At 41.7% G+C, this 24,515-nt stretch overlaps 5 protein-coding genes and 1 non-coding gene across 6 annotated transcripts; 4 read left to right on the top strand and 2 right to left on the bottom strand.

The window, feature by feature from the left end:
* Window positions 1-1,544: 1,544 nt before the first annotated feature.
* On the top strand, window positions 1,545-3,645 carry LOC140778910 (glycerol-3-phosphate 2-O-acyltransferase 4-like). Its single transcript, XM_073123811.1, has 2 exons — window positions 1,545-2,180; window positions 2,809-3,645. Exons 1-2 carry the CDS (start codon window positions 1,545-1,547, stop codon window positions 3,643-3,645), a joined length of 1,473 nt encoding a protein of 490 aa, XP_072979912.1.
* Window positions 3,646-4,920: 1,275 nt separating this feature from the next.
* LOC140778235 (protein RGF1 INDUCIBLE TRANSCRIPTION FACTOR 1-like) lies at window positions 4,921-6,630 on the bottom strand. Its single transcript, XM_073122854.1, has 3 exons — window positions 6,296-6,630; window positions 5,976-6,212; window positions 4,921-5,902 (listed from the first exon to the last, which is right to left on the bottom strand). The coding sequence occupies exons 1-3, from the start codon at window positions 6,509-6,511 to the stop codon at window positions 5,750-5,752; spliced, it is 606 nt and encodes a 201-aa protein (XP_072978955.1). The 5' UTR covers window positions 6,512-6,630; the 3' UTR covers window positions 4,921-5,749.
* Window positions 6,631-7,980: 1,350 nt separating this feature from the next.
* LOC140777162 (serine carboxypeptidase-like) lies at window positions 7,981-11,880 on the top strand. The gene is made up of 9 exons (XM_073121091.1): window positions 7,981-8,383; window positions 8,529-8,697; window positions 9,039-9,158; window positions 9,754-9,897; window positions 9,987-10,137; window positions 10,340-10,428; window positions 10,520-10,778; window positions 11,202-11,335; window positions 11,532-11,880. The coding sequence occupies exons 1-9, from the start codon at window positions 8,067-8,069 to the stop codon at window positions 11,658-11,660; spliced, it is 1,512 nt and encodes a 503-aa protein (XP_072977192.1). The 5' UTR covers window positions 7,981-8,066; the 3' UTR covers window positions 11,661-11,880.
* A 3,161-nt stretch (window positions 11,881-15,041) lies between these two features.
* On the top strand, window positions 15,042-17,232 carry LOC140778562 (protein WALLS ARE THIN 1-like). The gene is made up of 6 exons (XM_073123353.1): window positions 15,042-15,323; window positions 15,414-15,476; window positions 15,590-15,706; window positions 15,799-16,219; window positions 16,457-16,608; window positions 16,712-17,232. The coding sequence occupies exons 1-6, from the start codon at window positions 15,115-15,117 to the stop codon at window positions 16,926-16,928; spliced, it is 1,179 nt and encodes a 392-aa protein (XP_072979454.1). The 5' UTR covers window positions 15,042-15,114; the 3' UTR covers window positions 16,929-17,232.
* A 193-nt stretch (window positions 17,233-17,425) lies between these two features.
* LOC140779975 (U1 spliceosomal RNA) lies at window positions 17,426-17,586 on the top strand. Its single transcript, XR_012107421.1, has one exon. It is a non-coding gene; the product is annotated as a U1 spliceosomal RNA (small nuclear RNA).
* Window positions 17,451-22,875, bottom strand: LOC140779771 (protein SOSEKI 3-like). The gene is made up of 6 exons (XM_073125025.1): window positions 22,334-22,875; window positions 22,183-22,252; window positions 21,980-22,095; window positions 20,889-21,852; window positions 19,023-19,321; window positions 17,451-18,921 (listed from the first exon to the last, which is right to left on the bottom strand). Exons 1-6 carry the CDS (start codon window positions 22,536-22,538, stop codon window positions 18,896-18,898), a joined length of 1,680 nt encoding a protein of 559 aa, XP_072981126.1. The 5' UTR covers window positions 22,539-22,875; the 3' UTR covers window positions 17,451-18,895.
* Between the last annotated feature and the right edge of the window lie 1,640 nt (window positions 22,876-24,515).

Below are 24,515 nucleotides of genomic sequence, written 5' to 3'. Positions count from 1 at the left end.
AAATGGATAATAAACTTGGAGAACAAACAAAAAGGGTTGCTCTCTAATCTTGGTTAAGAATAGCAACTTAGGTATTCGCAGTCTGCCTAGATGCACCAAATAGTGCCTGTCATATTGTATCCTTCTACTTCTGATCACCTCATAACTTTGTTAGTGGTGGTTGTTAGTGGTGGCAAGCAAAACGGGATATAGGATCTATGAAGGTAAATATTATTCACAATTAACTCATGCAAAGAACATTAATATAGGCAGATTTTACAGACAGATAAACAAAGGCTTGTTAACTAAAACAAAACAAAACAAGTATAATAAGTAAACAAAACAATTGTGCTAGTAATAGCAAGAGTCTCAAGAGACTAGAAGCATGAGTACATAAAAGAAGTGAAAAAATTGAAACTAGATCAAAACTCGAAAATTAACTACATGGGAATGTGTTGTTCAGATCCTTCCTTATTTTTCTATTCCGTTCAGTGCAAAGTCCTGTTAAACTTTATCAGTAAATAGCTCTTAGATAATAGCAGTAAGTAACTTTGGAACGTCAGGATGAGTTGACACAAGATCTCCTATGCTTACATACTAAGTGCATACTTTAAGGAAGAATATAATCACTAAATGAGATAAATTCATTAGGTCCAAAAAGATAGTCAATATACTCCCAATCCTGTCAAAGGTTAAAAATGTCTATGAATGCATTAATATACCTGACCAATGGAGTGGAGGGAGGGCCGACGACGGTGGAGGAGGGAGGACCCATGGAGGGAGGGTCGGTGGCGGTGGAGGAGGAGGACCCGTGGAGGGAGGCCGATGGAGGAGAGCTGAGGTCGACGAAGGAGGGCCGGTGGAGGAGAGCCGAGTTTGATGAAGGAGGGCCGGAGGAGGGAGGCGGTGAAAACAGGTGAGGCCGTGAGGGCGATGTGGATTTTTGTCCTTAGATGGAGGCGGCGCTGCGGCTAGCAGTGAGGCTGTGAGTGCGATGGAGATTTGGGGGAGATGGTGAGTAGATGGAGGCAGTGATGGAGGTGAGGGTGGTGAGCTAATTTTAGATGGAGGCGACGGGATCGAGGACTCGTGGAGTGAGGTCGGTGGAGGAGAGCCGAGGTCGACGAGGGAGGGCCGGTGGAGGAGAGCCGAGGTCGACGAGGAAGGGCCGGAGAAGGGAGGCGGTGAAAATGGGTGAGCCGGTGAGGCCATGAGGGCTAGCAGTGAGGGCAGCGCCGCGGGTAGGAGTGAGGTCGATGGAGATTTGGGGGAGACGGTGAGTAGATGAGAGATAGAGGTAGGGTTTAGTAACTTTAGTTGTGTATTTATTAAGCGGGTAAATGGATATCCGTTATCCGAATCCGTATCCGATAAAATCAACTAAACCCGTATCCGTATTCGGATCCGGATTTTTTTCTAAAAGGCTATCTGTATTCGGATCCGGATCCGGATATTTTTGGAAATAGCTATCCGTATCCGTATCCGAATCCGGATTGGATAGCGGGTCGGGTCGGACTTAATCTGACTCGCACTCCCTCATCCCGTGACATTTCAAAAGAGGAGAGATGGCATTGACCGCGGCACCCGTCCGTTTCCGCCCGATCTCCGACTTCGACCCTACCGGCCGCGTCCTCCGCGGTGCCGCCGCAGACCTCGACGGCACCCTCCTCGTCTCCCGCTCCTCCTTCCCCTACTTCTTCCTCCTCGCCGTCAAGGCCGGCGGCTTCCTCCGCGGCCTCCTCCTCCTACTCCTCTCACCCGTCATCCTCCTCCTCTACCGCCTCGTCTCCGAGCCCGCCGCCATCGAGCTCCTCATCTTCACCTCCATCGCCGGGATGCGCCACAGAGACCTCGAGCTCGCCGCCGCCGGCGTTCTCTCGCGGTTCTACGCAGCCGACGTGAGGGAGGAGTTGTGGCGGGCGTTCACGGGGTGCGAAGGCAGGCGGCTGGTGGTGACAGCGAACCCCACTGTGATGGTGGAGGATTTCGTGACCAGGTATTTGGGCGCCGGCACGGAGGTGGCGGGGACGGAGCTGGAGGTGCACGAGGGGATGGGTAGGCTTACCGGGAGGGTGACCGGACCGGGGGTACTCGTCGGGGTTAAGAAGAAGGAAGCATTGGAGAGGTCTTTTGGGGAAGAGGTGCCAGATTTGGGGCTTGGAGATCGGGAATCGGATCACGATTTCATGGCGATCTGCAAAGTATGGGTAGTTTCGTCTCTTCTTACTCTATTAATATCTCTCTCTCTCTCTCTCTTTCTCTCATGGTAGTGCTACTTCATTACTGATGGAGGTGTCAACGAGCCAAACGCAAGTGAACGTATCTCGCGTCAGAGCTTAACTAGCTACAAACTTTTAGAACTAAACATCTACTGACGGTTAGAATACCTAATCATTAGTAATCAAATGCTCGGCTTATTTATTAAACAAAGTAGTCGATCTCAAATAAACTTTTGAGCTGAATATGAATTGTTGATTAACAATGAGCTAGATTGACGGTCCTAATGATTATGATTAGTATTTGGTGCAATCAAGGTTGTTAATTTCATGAAAATAGCACGATAGTGAGAATATATATATATATATATATATATATATGTGTGTGTGTGTGTGTGTGTTACAATAGTGATAATAAAATAACATGGCTCTTTTAATTTACTACTGCCAACCATATTATTATTCTTGACTCTTTAGGATAAATTCGTAGATAAATAGAGCAACACTGTAGGGGCTCGTTTGTTCGCAGGAAGTATAAATAAAGTTGGTGGCTGGCCCTCTTATAACCTACAATTGTAAATGTGAGTAACTAATTAATTAATGCCAATCATAGGAAGCCTACATGGTTCCTCCGAACCCGAGGGCACCATGCGTCCCACCGGAGCAGCTGGCGTTCCACACCGACATCCACGACGGTCGCCTCGTCCGCCGCCCGGACCCGCCCATCGCCCTTCTCACCCTCCTCTGGATCCCCTTCGGTTTCCTCCTCTCCCTCTTCCGCGTCTTCTTCAATCTCCTTTTCCCCGCCTCCTTAGTCCGCTACTCCTACGCCCTCACCGGCATCCGCCTCTCCATCCGCGGCGCCCCTCCTCCCCGTACCACGGGCTCCGTCTTCATCTGCAACCACAGCACCTCCCTCGACCCCATCATCGTCTCCATCGCCCTCGGACGCCGGGTTTCCTGCGTCATAAACAGCGTCAGCCGCCTCACCCTCCTCTCCCCCATCCCCTTCGTCTCCCTCACCGGAAACCAGGACGACGACGACGCCCGCATTGCTACCCTCCTCCAGAAGGGAGACCTCGTCGTCTGCCCCGACGGCACCACGAGCTGCGAGCCGTTACTGCTGATCAGCGACCGCGTCGTCCCGGTCGCCGTCGACGCGAAGCGGGACGTCTTCTTCGCGTCGACCATGAGGGGGTGGAAGTTCATGGACACCTTCTTCTTCTACATGAATCCGCGGCCGAGGTACGACGTCACCTTCTTGGAGCCGTTGAGGCACGAGGAGACGTGCCCAGGCGGGAGGCCGGCGGTAGAAGTGGCCAACCACGTACAGGAGGTGATCCTTGAGCGCAATGGCGGGGGGCCGGCGGTAGAAGCGGCCGACCACGAACGGGAGATGATGGCATCCTCAAGTAACGAAGAGAGAAGTACTGTAGTACAAATTGCTTGATTTGATTGTATTTAGAATGTTATTTGTTTTGGTGGTGTTTCAAATTCGTGTAACTCCTAAATTTAGTTAGCTACTCCTGTACTCTTGTTTGTTAAATTTAAATAAGTTTTAAAAAAATATGGTGTTTGATTGTAAATTAATTTAATACTGTCATGATTATATTTGATATATTATAAATTAAAATAATCTTTAAAATACAAATTGCTTTGAAAATTGATGAGAAAATATGTCAATTAATCTGGACACTGTTTAGTGGATGGATGAAATACACCGACGTAATATATTCTTTCAATTTTGTCAGAGTTTTATGAGAAGATGAACACTGATCTGAATTTTATATCTTGTACTCGTTTTTTTTCTCCTTAATACTAATACCCAATGTTAACAGTGTTTAGACATCTAAAACAAGTATTTTACTTCTTTTTTTAACTTAGTTGACATCTAATATTCATTTTTCCTAAAACATGATTGCTCAATATTACCACCCCTTTTAATAGCTAAACTTACTATTTAACCATTTTAACCTAGTTCTGACATTTACTACTTTTTTTCTTGAAATGTGGTTATCCAATATTAACACTCATTTTGACATCTAAAATTACTATTTTACACTTTTAATATGATATTAACATCTAATATCCATTTTTTTTTATAAATATGATTATTCAATATTAACGTCCATTTTGACCGGGAAAATTAATTATAAATTAGGTTAGTGTGCCATCGTTACTTTTGATTTGATATCAAAATTGACCCTTAAACTCTAATAAAAAGAGAGTTTAGGATATATTTTATTAAAAGGCTTGTGAGTGGGGAGAAGATTATCGAAATGATAATTAATTAAATTAATATATTTTCAATGGCAAAATGGTAGTGCTCTTGTCGTTACTTTTGACTTGATATATATATAAAAAAAGAGACTTTAAGCTAGATAAAAAATGGTTTAGAAGATATTTCATTAAGACTTACGAGGACAAAAGAGAAGAAGAATTAAAATAACATCTGATTAAAGTTACGTGTTTTCAGTAGCAAAATAGTAATTAAAATTTATCAGCGAACATAAAATGACTAAATAGATGAGGAGAGAAGAGGTGAATGGGTTTAAATAGAATGCTTTGAAACCATTTTACCTTAAAATAAAGTATGGATAGTAAATTAGTTTAGTGCTCGTTAAACTAGTTAAAAGTTATGCCTCAAACACAGGGTCGCTACTTTACTTTGATTAAATCTTTCTTAGTCCTAATTACATTAGAATCGATGACAAAAGAGTGACACAACTAATCAGCAAATGATATGATACATATAATTCATTTAGAAAAGGATACAATATAACAGTGTAGACGGCTGGACTGAGCTTAGCCCAATTCAAAATTAAGAAAATTTAAGTTCAAGTTCAGTTCGGCTCGAGCCAAGCTCGAGACCCTCTAATCACAACAAACTTTTAGGTCTCCTTTCCCTTTCCGTTATAGGGTGGTCCTGGAATCATAGAGAGCTCTTTATTAGGTCTCACTCAAAGCCAGTTCATGAACCCAGCCAGTGAGGAGAGCGGAGGAGCCAAAAGCTGGCACTTCACAGTGTTTGTGAATCTTCTTCTCACACACACTCTCTCTCTCTCTCTCTCTCTCGGGATCTTCTACACTGGCAAGTGCACAAATCTTCTTCCACATGAGGTACGAGTTTGAAGTTGACCATCACGTCTGCTATAGTACTCTATCCCTACACCCAGGACTGTGGATCGAGAAACTTCCTCGGCTAACGGAATTAATCACTATGATCGATCGATCCATGTGGTGGGTTGTGCCAAATGCCAATGGTGGGGCTTTACTCCTTTATATTCATTTGATTGACAACTCAGCCCTACATTGACATCCCGGATCTTATTCCTCTTACCCCTATTCTTCGTATAAACGAAGGAAGCAATTACTCTACACGTTCAGAACAATAACATGGAATAGAATGTTATTTCCACTGTAGATATCATCCATCACCAATGTTAAATGAAATTTAAAAAAAAAATTAAGAAAAAAAATATATATATATAATATATCTGAAATCTCTATTTTGGTGTATATTTGGGAAGTTTTTGTGTACGTTACTGTGAGTCTCAAGAAGCGAAGGGGGCGCGGTGAGGGATTCCCTTTCGCCGCCTCGACCCCTCTCCTACTCCTCTCCCCCCGGTATTCTTACCCTCCCCGCTCCCGCCCGCCTCGCCGCCCGCCACGAAGCTCGCGTCGCCGTTTCTCTTTATCCCGACCAGCTGCGGAGGAAAGAGATTGAGAGGTCAATCATCTGAGCACGAATCCTGGCGCGAAAACCTCTTTCAGCGTTACCTTGCATCCGAGGGAGCAGAACCGGAAGGGGTCGAGGAGGGACCTCGCGCAGATCTCGCACGTGTGGGCCGACGACGACGCCTTCCCAGAGGAGGCGCCGCCGCCGCGCGGCTGCGGGCGCTCGTTGAGGAAGACGACGCGGGCGCTGTTGATGACGTAAGTCTGCACGCCGCTGATGTCGAGCGCCGCCTCCACCTCCGCAACCCGCACCACGTCGTGGTACGACGACCTCCTTATCTAACGAACGCAATTAGGATTAGATTTAGCATAGGTTTAATATACAATATATAATTCTTAGAATTAGATACACGGTAAATTACCTGGATCACGCGGTGGTCGGAGTGTCGCTCCGAGCGACAATAGAAGCAGAAGGCGGCGGTGGAGGACCAGGAGGAGGAGGAGCAATCGAGGCAGAAGAGGTTGCATTCGCCGCGGGCGGCGTCGGCGTGGTCGGGGCAGAGCGAGAAGAATTGTGTGGTCAACAGCGGCTCCAGCCACGGCGGCACCAGAGAGGCCGCCACCGTTCTCATCACCATCAATCCGACGGCTTCCGATGAGTTCAAACCCAGTGTCCGACGACTCCGAAGGCACAAAGGGGAGAAGTCGAATAGGGAAAGCGTGGGGGAGCTGCGAGCTTCCAACTCAACGACATTATAAAAAAAGGACAGTGAAAACGAACGAACGGACAAGATTCGATGGAGTGGGCGTGATGCGATCCAGACCGTTGGGATCACGCTACGTGGGCCATGGGGTTCCTTTCGTCCCTTCGTAGGCGCTTCTAACCGTCCGGGGACGGCAATAAGGGTACGTATGGCCCACCTGGCGCCGATCAGCTGCTCTGACCTTCAAATCGCTGTGCGCTGTTCGGCTTCGTGTCGAGATCTCAACGGACGAATAGCACGACTCCGTGTTGCGGCGGTGAGAAAGGCGGCCGTTTCAAGAAGGAAAAGAGCCACGTGGATTGGGCGGGCACATGTGGCTAGACTAGCCCAAAGGTGACACGGACCAGTGAGGTTGTAAAAACTAAATAAATAAATAAATACTTCACATATAAACACATAAAAAAGATCGACTAGTGTTTTCCTCTAATTACCGGTTACCAATTTAATGTCGAGGTGTTGGATTAGACAGGTGGCGCTAATTACTAGCCTAATCTAACCAAATTTTGTTTGTCCACACAAGTGGTGACACCCACAAATGCTGGAAAATAGTTGTCAGTGCTGAGGATCTATACAAAGTTTAGCTAGCTGTGATTCACATCTTGTACATTGCAAGCGCTCCTACAACTAATCGTCTCTTTTGGTTACAACCAAAATTCATAACTATAATCTTTATTCCATTCATTTAATTCTTACACTTATTTCATGTCTTCTAGTACCATTTACTTGGATGAGATAGTTTAGGTCTAAATTGACCGGAGTATAAATCTCAGGAGCATATGGGCTTGACCATTGGCTAGGCCTATCCAAACATTAAGACAAAAAAATAATAATAATAATAGATGGGCCGGACTTGGTCTGGACCCACCCGAGTTGAAACGTACGCAGTATGACGTGGTATTTCTTCATTACTTTAAGCAACTATGCATAGCTCTCTCTCTCTCTCTCTCTCTCTCTCTCAATTAGTGTTACTTTTGAGTGCAAGTAAGCACGGCTAGTAAAGCATTATTTGGTGGACGTAATAAAACTCCTCCGAGAAGCAAGTAGCCCACGCGAATTGGGCCGTGCAAGTTTTATCCACGCCATCCTAAGGAACCAACCATTCATATTTCCCCGGACTATCATGTTCTCTCAATAACTTCCCCAGGTTATGTGCCGCTTCGTGCAAGTAACGTCCCCAGAAGCCCGAAACTTAAAGCCAGGAATAAGGTATCATATCTACATCGACAATTTGCGGAAAAAGATTCTTTTTTCTCTCTCTCTCTCTCTCTCTCTCTCTCTCTCTCTCTCTGTTCACGTATACCGCTATACGCTTTCCCTCCCTTTTTTCTATAAATCTCTCACTACTCGCGAGCTCTTCTCTGCACTTGCGAGTTGCGTCTCTCTCTCTCTCTCTCTCTCTCTCTCTCTCTCTCTCTCTCTCTCTCTCAAGATGGGTAGCTTCCACTTCGTCTTCTTCGCCTTCTTTGGTCTTTTGATCTCCTCCACGGTCTCCTCCGCCGCATTGATTCCAGAAGACATCCGCCTTCCAGAGGACGCGAGTTTCCCTTCGGTCCACGCGAAAGAGCTTATCCGCGCGCTAAATCTTCACCCCAAGGACGCCAGCTTCGGCGCCGGAGACGGCAATGTTGCGAAAGGGAGGCTCGTGGAGAGGCGATTTGCTCTTCCCGGCCTCTCCAGAAAGCCCGCTGCCGATGAGCTCGGTCACCACGCGGGGTACTACCATCTTCCCCACACGCACGACGCCAAGTGAGTAGATCCAAATATCTATTCTTAGGTTTGCAATGTGGGTTCTTGATATTGATGTCGATTTCGATGTAAAGTTTCGATCTCGATGAGGTCTGCTTGTTTTTCTATTTGACCCTTGAGGTGTTTGTTGTATGTCTTTCTATAGGATGTTCTACTTCTTCTTTGAATCGAGGCAAAGAAAGGAGGACCCCGTGGTGATCTGGTTGACGGGAGGGCCTGGTTGTAGCAGTGAGTTGGCTGTGTTCTATGAGAATGGACCCTTCACTATAGCCAACAACATGTCGCTTGTGTGGAATGAATTTGGTTGGGATAAGGTATTGATTTTGTCCGTCGCTGGATATGGGTACTCTCACTAATTTGCCTCTTTATTCTTGGGTCTGCAGAGCTGCATTTTATATTACTGGTCTTTACTAATGACTGCAACTCTTCGTTCCTTATACGAATGTTCCTCGTCTTGAAATCTAAATCTTGATAAGAGTAATCCTACCTAGTCCTAAACTTTCATGCACCAGAGCTTGGTTGTTTATAGATGTAAACAGCATTTGCCAATTGTTTCTCTTTAATCAAACTGCTTCATATCTGTTATCAAACAGAGCTTTCTTTGCTGCATTATATTTCCTTTTCTTCTTTTTCATTCTCTTCCACTATCCTGCAGATTTCCAACCTTATATATGTTGACCAACCAACTGGAACTGGTTTTAGCTACAGCTCTGATGAGCGTGACACCCGCCATAACGAAAAGGGTGTTAGCGATGACCTATATGATTTTCTACAGGTGCTCCTCTCTATTTTGACGCCTTGTATCATTTTGCACATTCAATTGTTTTGTGAAAATAAATTTGCAACTTTAGCAATACAGTAAATTGAAAAATTATTCCTTGCACGGGAGCTTGCTCACTTTGTCTCTATGACCATGTTAGTTTAGATCTCTGTTATGTTGAGAGCATCATCTTCTGTTACTCGTTCGTCTTGAATGAACCTTGAAGCCTCGGAATTCGAATATGAATTCCCTATCTGCTTCTCATAAGTTGGTTGGGAGTCTTGAATGAAGTCTGAAGCCTCGATTTTGGAACATGAATGCCTTTTATATGTTGCATAAGTTAGTTCATGTCTATGTTGAACTGAAATGATGGCACGACAGTTTTTAAGATTCTTGATTTCAAACATATAGGTAGAGTGTTTATTTCGTTATACTTTTATGGTGATGGATCTTATATTTCTTTATTTTGGTCACTAATTGCAAAATAATCTTTTCATGGCACATATGCTGAGAAATCTCTATCATCTTGATGTTTTCTTCTCACACACCAGTTCGTTCAAGACAAAGCCTTTCGAGAGTTTTTGACTTGTGACTCCATTTATGATCTCAGGAATTCTTTACGAAGCACCCAGAATATGCAAAAAATGACTTTTATATTACGGGAGAATCATATGCTGGGCACTACATTCCTGCTTTCGCAAGCAGGGTCCACCAGGGAAACAAAGCTAATGAAGGTATTCACATAAATTTGAAGGTATGATCTTTATTCCACTGCATTAAAGCTTGTATTACCTCGTCTTTGGAGTTTGATGAATTTATTTCATATCAAAAATGTTCTTGCAGGGCTTTGCCATTGGTAATGGTCTCACTGATCCAGAGATCCAATATAAAGCATACACAGATTATGCATTGGAAATGAAACTAATTCAAGAATCCGATTACAAGAGGATCAACAAGATCTACCCAGCATGTGAACTTGCAATAAAACTTTGTGGTATTTGCTGCTTCCAGACTTCTTATTCTCGTGGCGCCTTTTACTTTCTTGTTCGAACTACACTGTCTATGCTAAATTATGTTTGTTATATTTGCTGAAAAATCCTAAAACTGTGTGGTGGTTTACATGTGCCACAGTCATTTGCCTCGGGTTTTAGGAAGTCCATCATACTTATCAGTGTTGATTATTTGTTATGTTTCAGGTACATCCGGAACAACATCTTGCCTGGAATCATACATGGTTTGCAATTCGATCTTCAATTCAATAATGAAGATCGTCGGAACAACAAATGTAAGCAAACATATGTAATTGTCGTGATCTTAGATAGTTAAATGTCGCAGTTGAAATAATGAGGCCCCTAACTTTATCTTCAAGTCTGCAGTATTATGACATTAGAAAGCAGTGTGAAGGGAAACTTTGCTATGACTTTTCAAACATGGAAAAGTTCCTAAACCAGAAGTCTGTCAGAGAAGCCCTTGGAGTTGGTGATATAGATTTCGTCTCATGTAGCCCTACAGTATACCAAGCGATGCTTACAGACTGGATGAGGAACTTGGAAGTGGGTATTCCAGCTCTTCTTGAGGATGGAATCAATCTGCTTGTATATGCTGGGGAATACGACCTCATATGCAACTGGCTCGGTAAGACCTGTTAACTATATTAAACGTTTATATTGGGCTCTATGATTGAGATTTATTTTCGTCAATGGTTTCCATATGTTTTCCCTTTTACTGTTTGATATACCTGCATATAACAATGTGTGTCACAATCTATCAGGTGACAATCATGATTAAGATACTGGCACACATCATAGTGATTGAAAACGATAATTGTACTCCATCTGGGTGCATTAGATCCTATGTCACAGTGTAATTTATCTGCTATAATCCACTCTTACTGTCTCTATACTCTGCTAAAAAAAAACATTTGATATATCGCCTTTCTTTCGTAGTTACCATACGTTCAAGATACTCATCTTTGCTACTCATTTTTCCCCCGTGCATCAGAATTCCAGATAGAAGCTACTCCATTGAATTGTCTTAGTTGTTGCATGTTTTGAGCAGGGAATTCTAGGTGGGTTCACTCGATGGAATGGTCTGGTCAGAAAGATTTCGTGTCGTCGTCTGAATTGCCATTCTTAGTAGACGGCACGAAAGCAGGGATTTTGAAATCCCATGGTCCACTCAGTTTCCTCAAGGTAATGTGCTCATTGACTGGCAATTCTAGATATCAGGCTATCAGTTTTAAAGTTTTCTCTCTCTCTCTCTCTCTCTCTCTCTCTCTCTCTCTCTCTCTCTCGGTAACAAGCCAAGTAAATTCATGAAATGATGGATGTCTGCAAGCCTGAGCATTTTAAGTGTAGGATCTCTAAATCCCTTCCTTTTGTGCTGCAGGTTCATGACGCAGGTCACATGGTCCCAATGGATCAGCCAAAGGCTTCACTGGAAATGCTGAGAAGGTGGACTCATGGGATGCTTGCTGAATCTTATTCGAAATCAAGGGTCTTGGATGCGGAGTTATGATCGATATAAGATAATCAAACAGGCAATTCGACATCGGTGTATGTTCGACAACTGAGTCATTCATCTACTAAGAATGTAGTAGAATGCTATTAAAAAAATTAACATGTTGTTGTTTTTCTTGGATGAGCTTGAATGACTCAGTTATACTGCTTCCAATTTACAATGTGGTGATTGTAAAAGTAATAAATGTGCAGTATACAACTACTCTCGTTCTCTTTCACGGCTTAAGCTTTCCAATTAAGTGTCGTCAAGTCCTCCAACTGCATGCGAAAAATTTCATACCTTCAGGCTTACATAGAATCCACATAGCTAGCATGAAGTGGTTCTGAGTGTGTTATCCACCATGGATGGGCATCATGCCTTGTGTTGAACACAATGGAGATGTCTGATTAGGGACCAACGAGGAATCTGGCATTTAAGATGGGACGATCTCTCCGTTACCTTTGGGGAGATTCGGATACGGTATCCTCCCAACTCGATTGCTCAAGTGGAATCTCATGCAGCAGATCCTCTGCGCGCTCAAATGCATGAATTCTATGCCCACCAAACTTGGCGCCAATACCAAGTCACCGAGTACTCTTGACTGTGCGTGAATTCTTGCAGCTCTGTAATGGGATGCATCAACTTTTGTATGTCCTTTCCTCGAGGACCAAACCTACAGTTGGCAGCACTACTAGTGGCCCTTGTGGTGAGAAGGGAGCCTTCAGCCTTGGACTAATGATGTCGGAATCTGACCATATATATATAATTTTCTGTAAATTTAGACTACAAAATATTTATCAAATTTCGATGGGCCCCTTTAGTTTCCCAATCCGCGAAAATAGGCCTAACTATTATCGAATTATAAATTCAAATCTCTTTTGCTGATTTAAATTAATTTATTTTTTATCTAATATAATTCAACCGTTTAATATCGATATACATATTATTAAAATTTAAAGCGTATATTTTTTTTTATAAGCGATGCATATAAATAACATATGTGATGCGTGACGTTTTTTTTTAAATCTCGATACGCACATCGTTAAAAATTACAGTGCATATTTTACATATACAATACATATAAATTATATATGTAATGCATGATATTTTTTTAAGAAAAATTAAAGTGTATCTTTTGTTGAGAGCTACATATAAATTTTATAAACGATACGTAATCTTTTGTATATATTTTGATAATAGTCTTCTTAATATTTTTTTAAGGACAAATTTAATTAAAAAAAATCTGAATTTGTAATTTAACAATAGGAGAGCTTAGTTTTATCAATTAGAAAATTAAAAGAAATTTTTTTTGATTTATTGCAAATCGCCCAATTTCAATCCCAAGATTCACAAGAAAATTAAATCGATGATATCGGCCGAGTTGATAGGACCCGACTACTGAGGCTGTGATATTATTATTTTTTAAAATGGTTGATGCTCCTGCTCTCTTGTTGCCCAACATGGACTGACACTAGAAATAATCAAATGATCACAATGAGCTGGTACAAATTGACAGCCACAAATTGAAATTTTGTTTGAGTGCTTGGAAGCTAATAGAAGCAAGCAAACCAAGAGCACGAGGCAAGTGTTGACATCTCCAAGATTCTAATGTGCACTTGAGAGGAACAACCCCCTGGTTGTTCCTATCACGGATCACAATGGCATTGGAGAGGCATGCGTTTGGTTACAAAAGGACAGGGCGTGCACTCCCTGCTTGTCATTATAGACATGAGAAGGAGAAAGAATCCCTTTGCCGTCTCCACTAAGTGGCCCAAGCAAAAGTCACCATGGCGTCTGTAGCTTTTCCCCTTTTCCAGCTTGGAGATCCCATATATTTTTCCCCAATATCCAGTAGGAATCTTGGCCTCTAATTTGGAACGTATAACATGGTTGGTGGAAAAGGTTTACTTCCTTGAAAAAGATGTAAGCATTTTATATATCATCGGCCACCACTATAACTCAGCTTCTATTTGTTAGGGAAATTGGTCTAGTTGTCTAACAACCAACATGACACACAGATTAGATCTATGGAACATTCTTGCGAAGCTCCACATGCTTGGATAGATCTTTGCTGCCTGGAGAGAGATCTAAGAACAACAAGGACTGTCTGCTAAAGAAGGGGTTAAGGCTGCTGCTATCACTATTAATCTATAGTGAGATTGGGCAATGTGTGAATGTGAGCATGAAGTTAAACTAACGAAAGAAAGAAAGAAAGAAAGAAGAGAATCCACTGGGACCATCAAGTGTTAGCTAGAACCTGGCTATGTGAATTCAGAATGCAAACCTTCTTTTAGCCTTAAACTAAAAAGATCACAAGAGCCGAGGAGCACCAGCTCCATCACTATGGCAACAGTCCCATGTGCTACAGCTAAATGGACAGAGTACAAAATGCTCAGTTTGCAGCAGAGATCAGAAACCTTCACCACTACCTGCACCAAAGTGGTGGTGTGCTTTGCTTTATAAAGAGTGAAACCTTTTTATTTCTTTTTTTTTTTAAGGGAAAAGCTAGTATATATATATATATATATATATATATAATAAAGAACGAACAACTATGTATATCATAACGCCGTTTTCATGCCCCTTTCTTATAATTATATAACAAAATGTATGAAAGAATTAAGAAAAGCATAGGTGCAACAGTGCGATGGAAGAAGCTTTTTTGAGGGGCAAATGGGAGGGTAGTAGTACAATTTTTGGGGGGTATTTAAGTAATGGGCTGTCTCGAATGGGGATGGCAAGATGTCCCTTAAAGCAGGGGATTGCCTGGCACCTGAGCAAGAATGGGAGAGAGAAAGAGGCCACGCCAAGGGAGCAGAGCTTTGAGGAGTGGAGAGAGGTAGTGGAAGAATTAGAAGTGTGAGTGGTGGTGGAGAGTGTGGACCATAGGATCCAATGGAAATAATTATGAGTTAAAAGAGTTTTCGTTGTTCTTTGTCCCTTTGGCGGGATAAAAATGAAAAGACTCCGTGTGTTTGTGTTTGTGTTTTATCTTTATCTCCGTCTCCGAGGTAAATTTGCATGATTTCGGGGAATAAAGCTGGGGGATGAACAGAGGAAAGGTAAAAAGTGGTAAGAGAACTAAAGGCAAACTCTTTTTAAGGACATTGGCTCAGTTTTACCTTATAATTCAAAGATGATAACAATAATTAGGTCACTTAACAACTTGCTTAGAATTTGTTTAGTGGCGTCGAGAAACTCGTACAAATTAGAATCAACCCCATTCTCTTCGTTAATACCTTTGGTATAATAAAAGAACACGATAAAGTGGACATCTTTCTCAGACGTTGCCCGTGGGGGCTACTCCACACACACACACTCTCTCTCTCTCTCTCTCTCTCATGCCACCACTTTTTCTCGTCTCCCTCGCCCATATTTAGACCCCTCACCCCTCCTCACTTCTCACCATCTCCTCTCAATTGATTCCAACCTCTTACAACTCGGTCGAAGAAGAGGTGATCAGTTTGTAGTCATGGCGGATGCCAATGCAAAGCGAGTCTGCGGCATGCCGGAGAGAGTCCAGCTTCATGTGGCCATGCTGGCCCTCCAGTTCGGCTACGCCGGCTTCCACGTCGTCTCACGAGCAGCCCTCAACATGGGCATCAGCAAACTCGTCTTTCCCGTCTATCGCAACATCATCGCCTTGATCCTCCTCGTCCCCTTCGCCTACTTCCTCGAGAAGTATATATATCAACTTTGACTACTATATATATAAATTAGTAATCTTTGTGTACTAATTATTACTTATTATTTATGTCTCTGTGCATGTAGGAAGGATAGACCAACCATGACACTCGGATTCCTCGTTCAATTCTTTCTGCTTGCTCTCTGTGGGTAAGTATATGATTTATAAGTTGCTCCTATGTAGTCAAATGATGTGTGAATTAATTAAGCAACTCAGTTATCCATGGATGTTTGATAAGTGGAATATTGATTGGTGTTTGAAGTATTACTGCAAACCAAGGATTCTACCTACTTGGCTTGGATAACACCTCTCCCACCTTCGCCTCCGCCATCCAGAACTCTGTTCCAGCCATCACTTTCATCATGGCTGCTGCTCTAAGGTAACACTGGGAAATCGGTATTTTTTTTTTAAAAAAAATAATATTATATTCGAACTTAGGAACTCTGATAGTATGTAAATAATTGCTCTCAGGATAGAGAAGGTGCGCATCGATAGACGAGACGGCATTGGGAAGCTCGTCGGTACTCTGGCCTGCGTTGCCGGTGCGTCGGTCATAACTCTATACAAAGGCCCGACGATATTCTCGCCGGCGTCGCACGCCCTACACGCGGCGAGCACCTCTACGGTGCCGGAGTTAGCATGGTTGGGGGACGCCGAAGGGAAGAACTGGACGTTGGGGTGCTTGTACCTGATCGGGCACTGCTTGTCGTGGTCGGGGTGGCTCGTCCTCCAAGCGCCGGTGCTCAAGAAGTACCCGGCGAGGCTCTCCGTGACCTCGTACACGTGCTTTTTTGGCGTCATCCAGTTCTTGGTCATTGCGGCGTTCCTCGAGAGAGATGCCGAAGCTTGGATGTTCCACTCTGGCTCCGAGCTCTTCACTATTCTCTACGCCGTAAGACTCCATATATAAATTTCAACTATTAAATTAACTTCGGCACTTCTCTATAACCTTTAGAAAAGCTGGAAGTTGGTTAAAGCTACACCTTTTAGCTTAGCTTTTCCTCTGCATAGATCGAACTTGTGAAAATAATTTGAACTCATGACCGCTGGTCAAAGACCATATTAAACAATGATGGTCTTCATATTTTATATCTAACAATGCTAACACAAGATATGGACTCAAATGCAGGGGTTCATTGCATCCGGTGTCGCTTTCGCCGTTCAAATATGGTGCATCGACAGAGGCGGTCCGGTCTTCGTCGCCGTCTACCAACCGGTCCAGACGCTCGTCGTCGCTATCATGGCGTCGATCGCTTTGGGCGAGCAGTTCTACCTCGGAGGGTACTATAATTTTCTCAATTCCTATTGCATGATAAGCAAACCAAGCACAAAATCAAGAGCTTGCTTCAATACTAGCATATTTTGTTTTCATTTTTGGGTGCAGGATCATAGGTGCAGTATTGATCATAGTAGGACTATACTTGGTTCTATGGGGAAAGAGTGAGGAGAGAGCATTTGCTGCCAAGGATGCTGCTCTCATGGTTGCTTCCACCTGTGAGCATGATGCACTACTGATCAGATCAACCACTGCTGCTTCCTTGAAGGCTTCTTCCCTGAATCAACCACTGCTGCTGTCTTCCTCGCCATCAGAGAATGTCTGAAGAAAAAAGAAAGAAATGCTAGCTCCTTGCACAACTATGGAGTAACTTCTATTGCTATGTTGTGAGGAAGAAGGAAACAAGTTTGTGTTAGATAATATAATCTCACTCAAACTTTGTTAGGCTTTCACTGCTTACTATGTCGAAAGAAGCTACGAATGCTTGCTTTTAGGTTGGTTTAATCGTTGTTTGTCATTTCCTTCCACTGCTTGCGAGTTGTAAACTTGCAAAAGAGAATTAGAGCATCTCTCTTGTACTCCTTCAGCAGATATATGGGAATGTCTTAGATTTGCCAAGCCAAACACAAGTGCTTCAGTTGCTTTATTAATCGTGCTATCTATCTTTGTACAAAGGAGCCCAGCCCACCATTGGCCCATTCAGCAGGCTCGCTACAATAATAGCTGGAGCGCGGGCGAGGTGTTTAGTCCCACATCGGCTGGTCAAATGGTTGGGCCGGAGTCTCATGCTTATATATGGAGGTGGGTGGGCAACTCCAAGCTATACTTACCTGGACGGGGTCAATGGGTGATCAAGAAGGCCTATGGCCTAGGTCAGCGGTCTCCATTGCACTTGGGAGGCGCGCTGGCTTACCATCTCCCCAAGTGGGAGAATGGACGTCATAATTTGTGTCAGAGGGGGTACGCGTTCGCGCGATCCCTGCCTAAATCTAAAACTATTAAAACTATTTATAAGCTATCATAATTTCCACTAAAATTAATGTTCTTTGTTAATTAAAATTGATTATTGGTTTTGCCTGAATGGTTTAGAAGCTATTCAATTTTCACCTAATTATACAGTGAAAAATGTTTTATTCTGTGGAACAAAAAGTTTGTTAGATTATTTAAAGTTGTTTTTAATAAAAAATTTGAATTTGAATTTGGTTTGATCAAAATATGATGGCATTTCAGTCAGGACCACATAGGTTGTATTAAGATCTAATCCTAATTATTTTAAAACTGTTCAGTCAAAATTATGTATAGGAAACTCATTTATTTAGTTGGTAATATTTTTTAATACTTGTGGTTGGGTTTCATTGGTCTTCATATGTTTCATGGGAGCTCTGGGCTCGTTATTGTTCACCGTAGCATTAATCAGCGCATGGCTTGGAATCGTTATTGTTCACCAAAGCATTAAATAGCATTGTTCCTGGAAGGACAATAATATTTCATTCAGTACAATCTATATAAATAAGCCAGGCATAACATTCGTCACCATTGTTCCTGGAAGGACAATAATATTTCTCTTTTTGACAGAATAGGACTATAGCATTTCATTCGGTACAATCTACAAATAGACAAGGCATAACATTAATCAGCATTGTTCCTGGAAGGACATCAACGTTCCATTCAAAACTATCCACAAATAAGCGAAGCTTGATGCGAAACACCCTCTTCTGGACCACATCTATAAATCTTATTCTTAAGGAAGTTAGTTGGTAATGCTGTTTGCCCTCGACTTAAGGGCAGACTATAAATATCTATTAAATGATTTGCAGCAAACACAACTAAAACAGTTAGCATAATTATGGAAGTACTGTGACCATGACCCTGGATTTTGTATGGACATCAACTGAGATGGATTTGCATCAGTCCCATGGATATATGTCAACTTGGAGAAATCAACTTGTATAAAATTGAATCAACATTGAACTCTCTCAACTGTGAGCATGTAAGTGCCCATGTTGTCTCTGCACTTTTAAAACTTACATGCAACTTCTAGAGCAGAAGCAAATTCAACGTGGCTGCTTCATGGAAAGGCAAGTCATTAAGTCTTGTGAGATGTAGGAGGGGAATGATCAAGGCTAGATCTAAGTCATAAATTGAAAGGAATGACACTTACAACCACTTTGACAATTACAAGCCAACCTCCAAGCTTGTTGACATATAAACAACAGTTGATTTACAAGACGGTCGAAGCTTATAGTTACTAAGAGCTGTCGTCACTTTCGTCACATAGAGGTGTAGACTGGATTATAACCCGAGCTCCAGAAGCAAGCCTGCAGGAATAAGATCAAACAATTTTAATCGACACATAAGATGAAAACAAAACATAAACGCTAGCATATTTATTGTGCGCAAGGGGGCAATATAACTCAACTTTCTTCAATCTTGATAACCTTTTCCTTTTCTTCTCTGAATGATTCCAACCTCGTAGATAATCCTTGCAATGAGGAAGAATCAGTTAGCCTTTTGCTTCCATTGTTTGATGAACTGAGAGGTGATGATTTGCTGCACTCTGGCCCACAAGAGTTTCTTGTATCTGAAATAGGTGAAGAAATTGTTTCATTCCTTGTCTGTTTGCATGATGCCATTTTGATTGTCCGAGGTAGACATCTTGAACTTGCTGAATCCACCAAATTTTCTCTCTCCCTCTTTGAGTCAGGCACCTTGCAAGTTCTGCAGTACATATAATAATGGTAACATAACTGTGAGAACTGTAGATTACCCGAAACAAATGCGAACAATCCATCAAGACATCATCATATATCAAGTAAACATAACAAATCAATATTCTTCTCAAAATATTATACGTGAAGTATTCACAAGCTTCTGATATGAAAGATATTGCCTTCCCAACATTGTACTCCGAATCTGTATTAGTCTCATCTGATACTGCAACAGGGGCATCTACATAGGCTGAAATTTCTTAGGAACAAACTAGACACTCGACCCAAATTTTCATCAACTAATTAATATGCTGTATCTTCATTGTTGTTTCAGGCTTTGAACATGTTTATTCTTTATTGTTTATCAGCGTTTTTTCTCAAAAGTGTGCAAACGGGTTGGTTAAACATGAAGCCAACCCATCGTAGACCTACATTAGTTCCTCTCGCACCTGAAGTTAAGACCCATGAAAAAATAAACTGGAAAGTTGGAACTTTAGCTTCACTCCTTTATAGGTTTCATACAAGTAGCCTATATTAACTAGCACATGAATGAAGCTAAATTTCAGACTAAAGAAGATTAAAACATTTCTACACAAATGCGATCAGGCTAGGGAATAAACTAAGAAACCAAGCTTATTGGTTAGGAGACCTACGTCAGAATATTGGACAGAAAGTTGACTCATGGTTAGCTTTAGCTCAAATAAGATCCAGCACTCAGACCTTTTTCAGCTCTTATATCTGCCAATAGAAACTTTTAGATCTAAAAGCTTGTCTTAACAAGCTCTTATTATTTATTTATTTATTTATTTGATTCTCTGTTCTTATGCAGGCAGGGTTGAATCTGAAATCACTGGCTATGGTCACTATACAGCTCAATGCCTTGGATTAATATATAATTTCAGTCACAATGATGATAATCAACTAAATGAATAGAAGTTAGATAAGGATTTGCCAAAAAGGAACCAATATTTTGGTTGAGAAAGAAACAAAAGTGATAAGAAAAGGACAAGTCCAATGTAGTCGTAATTTCACATATACCTCTAGGTCGGCAGCCTCCTGAAGAATTTGATAGCCGATATCATTTTGTTCTATTACCAAATACCCTTTTATGCACTTTGAAAATGCTTCTTATGCTACAAGGAATTTGTCCTAAGCATTCCAAATAAAGAAAAATGAAGCAACCAATACAGAATCAGAAGAACATGATTTTTTAATTTGAGAAAACCAGATGATATCAGACATTCATTCAGAAACCATCTAGTGTACTTTTGTCGGAAGAAACATATAAGATAGAACAATGTGTATGTCATTAATTACCTTAAGCGAATGACCATTCAACAAGATAGGTTACAACGAATGAGCATTCAGAAACCATCTAGTGTACTTTTGTTGGAAGAAATATATAAGATAGAACAATGTGTATGTCATTAATTACCTTAAGCGAATGACCATTCAACAAGATAGGTTACAACGAATGAGCATTTAGTTTCAAGATTTTCAGTTAACAGAAGGCATTCACATTTCAGTCAGATAAAGGTCTGTGAAAGAAAAAGTAAAGAGGCTAATGTCAAAGTTACCTATCCTCCTCAAATGATGAAGATCGTTTAAGCATGGGTACTCCTTTCCCCGGTTCCTCCTTATGCTTCTTTGTCTCAATCAAGCTTCCACTGAAATATTCTGCTTCTTCCATCCTCAATCTTGTTGATCTTGGAATCTCTGAGAAGCGGTCAAGATCTCCAAGCATCATTGAAGTAGAGAACATTGGAGATGGAAAGCCTGATTGGGTGAACCTAGGCCTATAGGTTGGGATGAGCCCAAAGCTGGGGTGATCCTTAACAGACATTGAACCACATGTAATTAGCTGCATAAGTAAATTTGAGGCCTTCAATTTTGCCCCCATGGGAACAAAAATATCCTCCTCCTCAAGTATTCTAAAGCTGTTTATTTTGCTGGCCTCAGCTCTTATGAGAGACTCTAGGGTATCTAGTCTGCCTCCTGAAGAAGCACTAGATGAAGTTGGTGCTGGTGATACTCGGACAATCTCAGGCCCTTCCTTGGATGTTGGGGTCCCATTATAGTGGTTCTCTTGAAACTCAGTATACAATGGCCCATCATCCGTTGAGACACCTTTGTTTCGTGTATCAGTTGCACGGCCCGTTCTCCCCTTTCTGTCATCTGTCTGGGTAGAAGCATCTTGAGCTCCAATAGGCTTGTATACCCTGTACTCTGTTAGGCTTGGGGAGGTTTCTCCTGATGAGGGAGCATTTCTTCCTGCAGGTTCTGGAGAGAAATTCCCGGATAAATCAGACTGAGGAGTACGGCATGACTCTTCATCTCGAGAGGCAGCAGGAGGAGGTGACGGAGGTTGCGGCGGCAAAGTCAGCGATGGTGATGGCGGTGCATGCTTTGCCTCCTTAACAACCATAGCAGGCGAGGAGGAAGAAGAATAACCTTCCTGGATTCTACATGAATTAGGGGATTCTTCTTGAGGGTGTTTCATGTTCTCAATCTTCGGGTAGCTAGCACCATGATGTTGCCGATCTAAAAACAAGTTTACAGACAAGTAAAGAGAGCTCCAGTTTGTTCAAAATAAACAATGTTCGTTGTTTCTCCTACAACTAACAATTAAAAGCACCCACTTTAGCTTTGGAAACGATTCATTCAGTACCTGGTGCGCATTGATCCAAGAGCTCAGAACCCTTGAGAATGTACTCATTTCCCTGCACCGGGAGAACGAGATCATCGTCGGAGAGGTCGTGCCACACAAACCCATTCTTGTAGCTCCTGCATAACCATTCCCTGGATCAATGAACCCATCCAACAACAAAAGAAACGAAACGAATTTTACCATTTGGGTCCTCGCAAAATTACCTCTTACAAGACCAGGAATACATGGTCGCCATGCCCTTTCCTCTCAACACATTAAGCCGATTAATTACATCTACCAAAGAAACAAGAAGAAACCCAAATCAAATCAAGGTGATCCAAGACGAGTCCTTTATTTCTTTATTAAGATCATTACCTCTTAGATAGAGCCCATCCGGAGAGGAGAGAGGGACTTCGATGAAATGGGGATGCTCGAGATGGCGATTACGGCAGAGATAATAGACCACTGGGATCTTCTTCCCTTGTTGAAGCTGTGTTTGGTGCTTCGGAGGCGGCTCTACCCAAACTTTGGTCCTCTCCGGGCTCGTTTGACTCCCATATCTCCTCGCTCTCGCTTCCATCTCTTCCCCACCTCGAACCCAGAAAGGGAAACTTGAGTTTGGAAGATCAAGGTAGCACCTTTCTTCTACTCAGCTAGAGAAGACCCGTATCAGCTACCTCAAAGCTGGCAACGATCAGTGGAGTGCGATGGCCATTACTGCTGCTCCCACCTACTGATTGAGGTACAAAAATGGTTCAAATTGTGATCATAAGGGTGCTGGGAGTTGTGGGCTCGAGTTAAAAGTGGCGTAAAAGAAGGGTCTTTTTGTTTGGAAGTTGGAGAGAGAGGAGGCAGAGAGAGAAGTGGGACTAGTGAGAGGTAGCATTGTTAAAAAAGGGCAAAGAGACATTTGGAACTCCAGTTTGGTATTGTGAACAAAGAGGTTGGAAAACAACAATTTTGTTTTGCTGCAATAAATGGGGGTAAGTTTGGGCAGTTGGTAATGATTGTGAACATATTGATCATGAAACTCGAAGGAACATATTGATCAGCTGCCGTTTTTTTTTTTTCACTCTTTCAACAAAAAATTATGGTTAGTTTTTGACGAACTATTAATAGAATCATTATAGTTAATTATTCATAAATGATTATCATATACAATTATTTTAATAAGTTTAAAGCGTAGAATATTTATCTAAGATATTTGTTTTGCACCATAATATCAGAATTAAATAGTTTTCAAATAATTTATGTAAAGACAAAAAAAAATCCTCTATAATCTAAGTTTAATGTTAATGATTTCGATAGTAGATATGATATTTCGAAGAATATAGTGCTAATTATGATAATAAAAAAAATCTTTTTAGTAACAATTATGTAAAAGTAGAATCTATTTTCCAGTTAATTGACGATATATCCTCTAAGACAGCTTTAAAAAGGCTAAATTTATTTATTTATTTTCCAGAGAAGATGATTAATCTCTTTTTTTTATACATTTTTTTTATATTTGTTAATCCTGGAAAAGATTTATATTCTCTCAGCATCTCTTCCTCCTTTCAACTTGGCAGCAACAAATAGAACGTTAGCTTAAAGTTAGAATTACTGCTGCCTCATTACTTTCTTAAGGGCTTCTTGTGCCTCCTAAAACACTGGTTAAAGGTACCAGTTAATCCCAGAAAGGAAAAGTGGGCATTATCATGAAGATCTATCATTTCAAATTAAAGCCATAATCAAAGTGATTTTCAAATCGTGATCTGATACAAATCATGGTTGCATTGTTTCTAATGCCACATTTACTTTTGTCAAAAATATCCTGTCAACTTCCAGTAGATAAAAGTGTAACATTGGCGAGAAGATACAAAAACAAAGCCATGTCTCAAGCCACCACAAATTCGAGCAATCTTACTCAAGAATATGACATATCCTATTCTTCTATAAGAGTAGAAGCACGGGTTGGCAAAAGCCAAAAGATAGTAAATAAGTTAATCAACAAATGGGAAAGTGGTTGACTATGCCTCATGGAAGGTCACAAGTTTGTCTTTGATTTTGGACCTTCCATGGACCTGTTGCAAGGGAGATGAGCTGTTTCACTGCACCAAATCTCCTTTACCTCAAAACTATTAGGTGTACAGTGTCCGTTTCTTTGGAACCCTAGCTTTAGCCCTGGACCCAGAAGTAAAGCTTCCCTGTCTTCCCTAAAGAGCAAGTTGGGTCATCTGAGATTATTCCATTGAGCCAAAAAGAACAGCACTCTTGCTCTGTTGGTCACAAACAGAAGAGGTAGACAATGAAAAAAGAAGAGAAAGGAGAACAAACTGAGTAAAGTAAAGAGCATCAGTTATCAGCCTTTTAAACCATAAATCTAGTGATCAAGGATTACTGATAAACCAATTGGATGTGCATACTTCACTTCATCAATGACATAAAGTAGGCAAAGGAAATAAGTAAGCATACATGATAACATGAAGCAAGGACCCCACTAACTTCTGGATTTTATTCTCGGAGATTTGGAAACAGCAAAGACATAGAATCCAAGCAGAATCACCTCATATATACT

The sequence above is a fragment of the Typha angustifolia genome, chromosome 15 (assembly GCF_048772165.1).
Source record: "Typha angustifolia cultivar Huaian chromosome 15, ASM4877216v1, whole genome shotgun sequence".
NCBI classification, from domain to species: Eukaryota; Viridiplantae; Streptophyta; class Magnoliopsida; order Poales; family Typhaceae; genus Typha; species Typha angustifolia.
Note: the sequence above shows the minus strand (reverse complement) of the source record. Positions and strands in the feature narration are given on the sequence as shown.

Bases quoted from the DNA above. Each gene is read 5' to 3' on its own strand.
- LOC140778235 (XM_073122854.1), bottom strand. From the start codon at position 6,511: ATGGTGATGAGAACGGTGGCGGCCTCTCTGGTGCCGCCGTGGCTGGAG. The intron at 6,213-6,295 runs GTAATTTACCGT...TGCGTTCGTTAG, and splicing joins CCGACCACCGCGTGATCCAG to ATAAGGAGGTCGTCGTACCA. The intron at 5,903-5,975 runs GTAACGCTGAAA...TTTCCTCCGCAG, and splicing joins TCTGCTCCCTCGGATGCAAG to CTGGTCGGGATAAAGAGAAA.
- LOC140779771 (XM_073125025.1), bottom strand. From the start codon at position 22,538: ATGGAAGCGAGAGCGAGGAGATATGGGAGTCAAACGAGCCCGGAGAGG. The intron at 22,096-22,182 runs GTAATTTTGCGA...ATGGTTATGCAG, and splicing joins TATTCCTGGTCTTGTAAGAG to GAGCTACAAGAATGGGTTTG. The intron at 19,322-20,888 runs GTAACTTTGACA...TATGTACTGCAG, and splicing joins TCATCATTTGAGGAGGATAG to AACTTGCAAGGTGCCTGACT.
- LOC140778562 (XM_073123353.1), top strand. From the start codon at position 15,115: ATGGCGGATGCCAATGCAAAGCGAGTCTGCGGCATGCCGGAGAGAGTC. The intron at 15,477-15,589 runs GTAAGTATATGA...TGGTGTTTGAAG, and splicing joins TTTCTGCTTGCTCTCTGTGG to TATTACTGCAAACCAAGGAT. The intron at 15,707-15,798 runs GTAACACTGGGA...AATTGCTCTCAG, and splicing joins ATCATGGCTGCTGCTCTAAG to GATAGAGAAGGTGCGCATCG.
- LOC140777162 (XM_073121091.1), top strand. From the start codon at position 8,067: ATGGGTAGCTTCCACTTCGTCTTCTTCGCCTTCTTTGGTCTTTTGATC. The intron at 10,138-10,339 runs GTATTTGCTGCT...GTTATGTTTCAG, and splicing joins ACTTGCAATAAAACTTTGTG to GTACATCCGGAACAACATCT. The intron at 10,429-10,519 runs GTAAGCAAACAT...TCAAGTCTGCAG, and splicing joins AGATCGTCGGAACAACAAAT to TATTATGACATTAGAAAGCA.
- LOC140778910 (XM_073123811.1), top strand. From the start codon at position 1,545: ATGGCATTGACCGCGGCACCCGTCCGTTTCCGCCCGATCTCCGACTTC. The intron at 2,181-2,808 runs GTATGGGTAGTT...TGCCAATCATAG, and splicing joins ATTTCATGGCGATCTGCAAA to GAAGCCTACATGGTTCCTCC.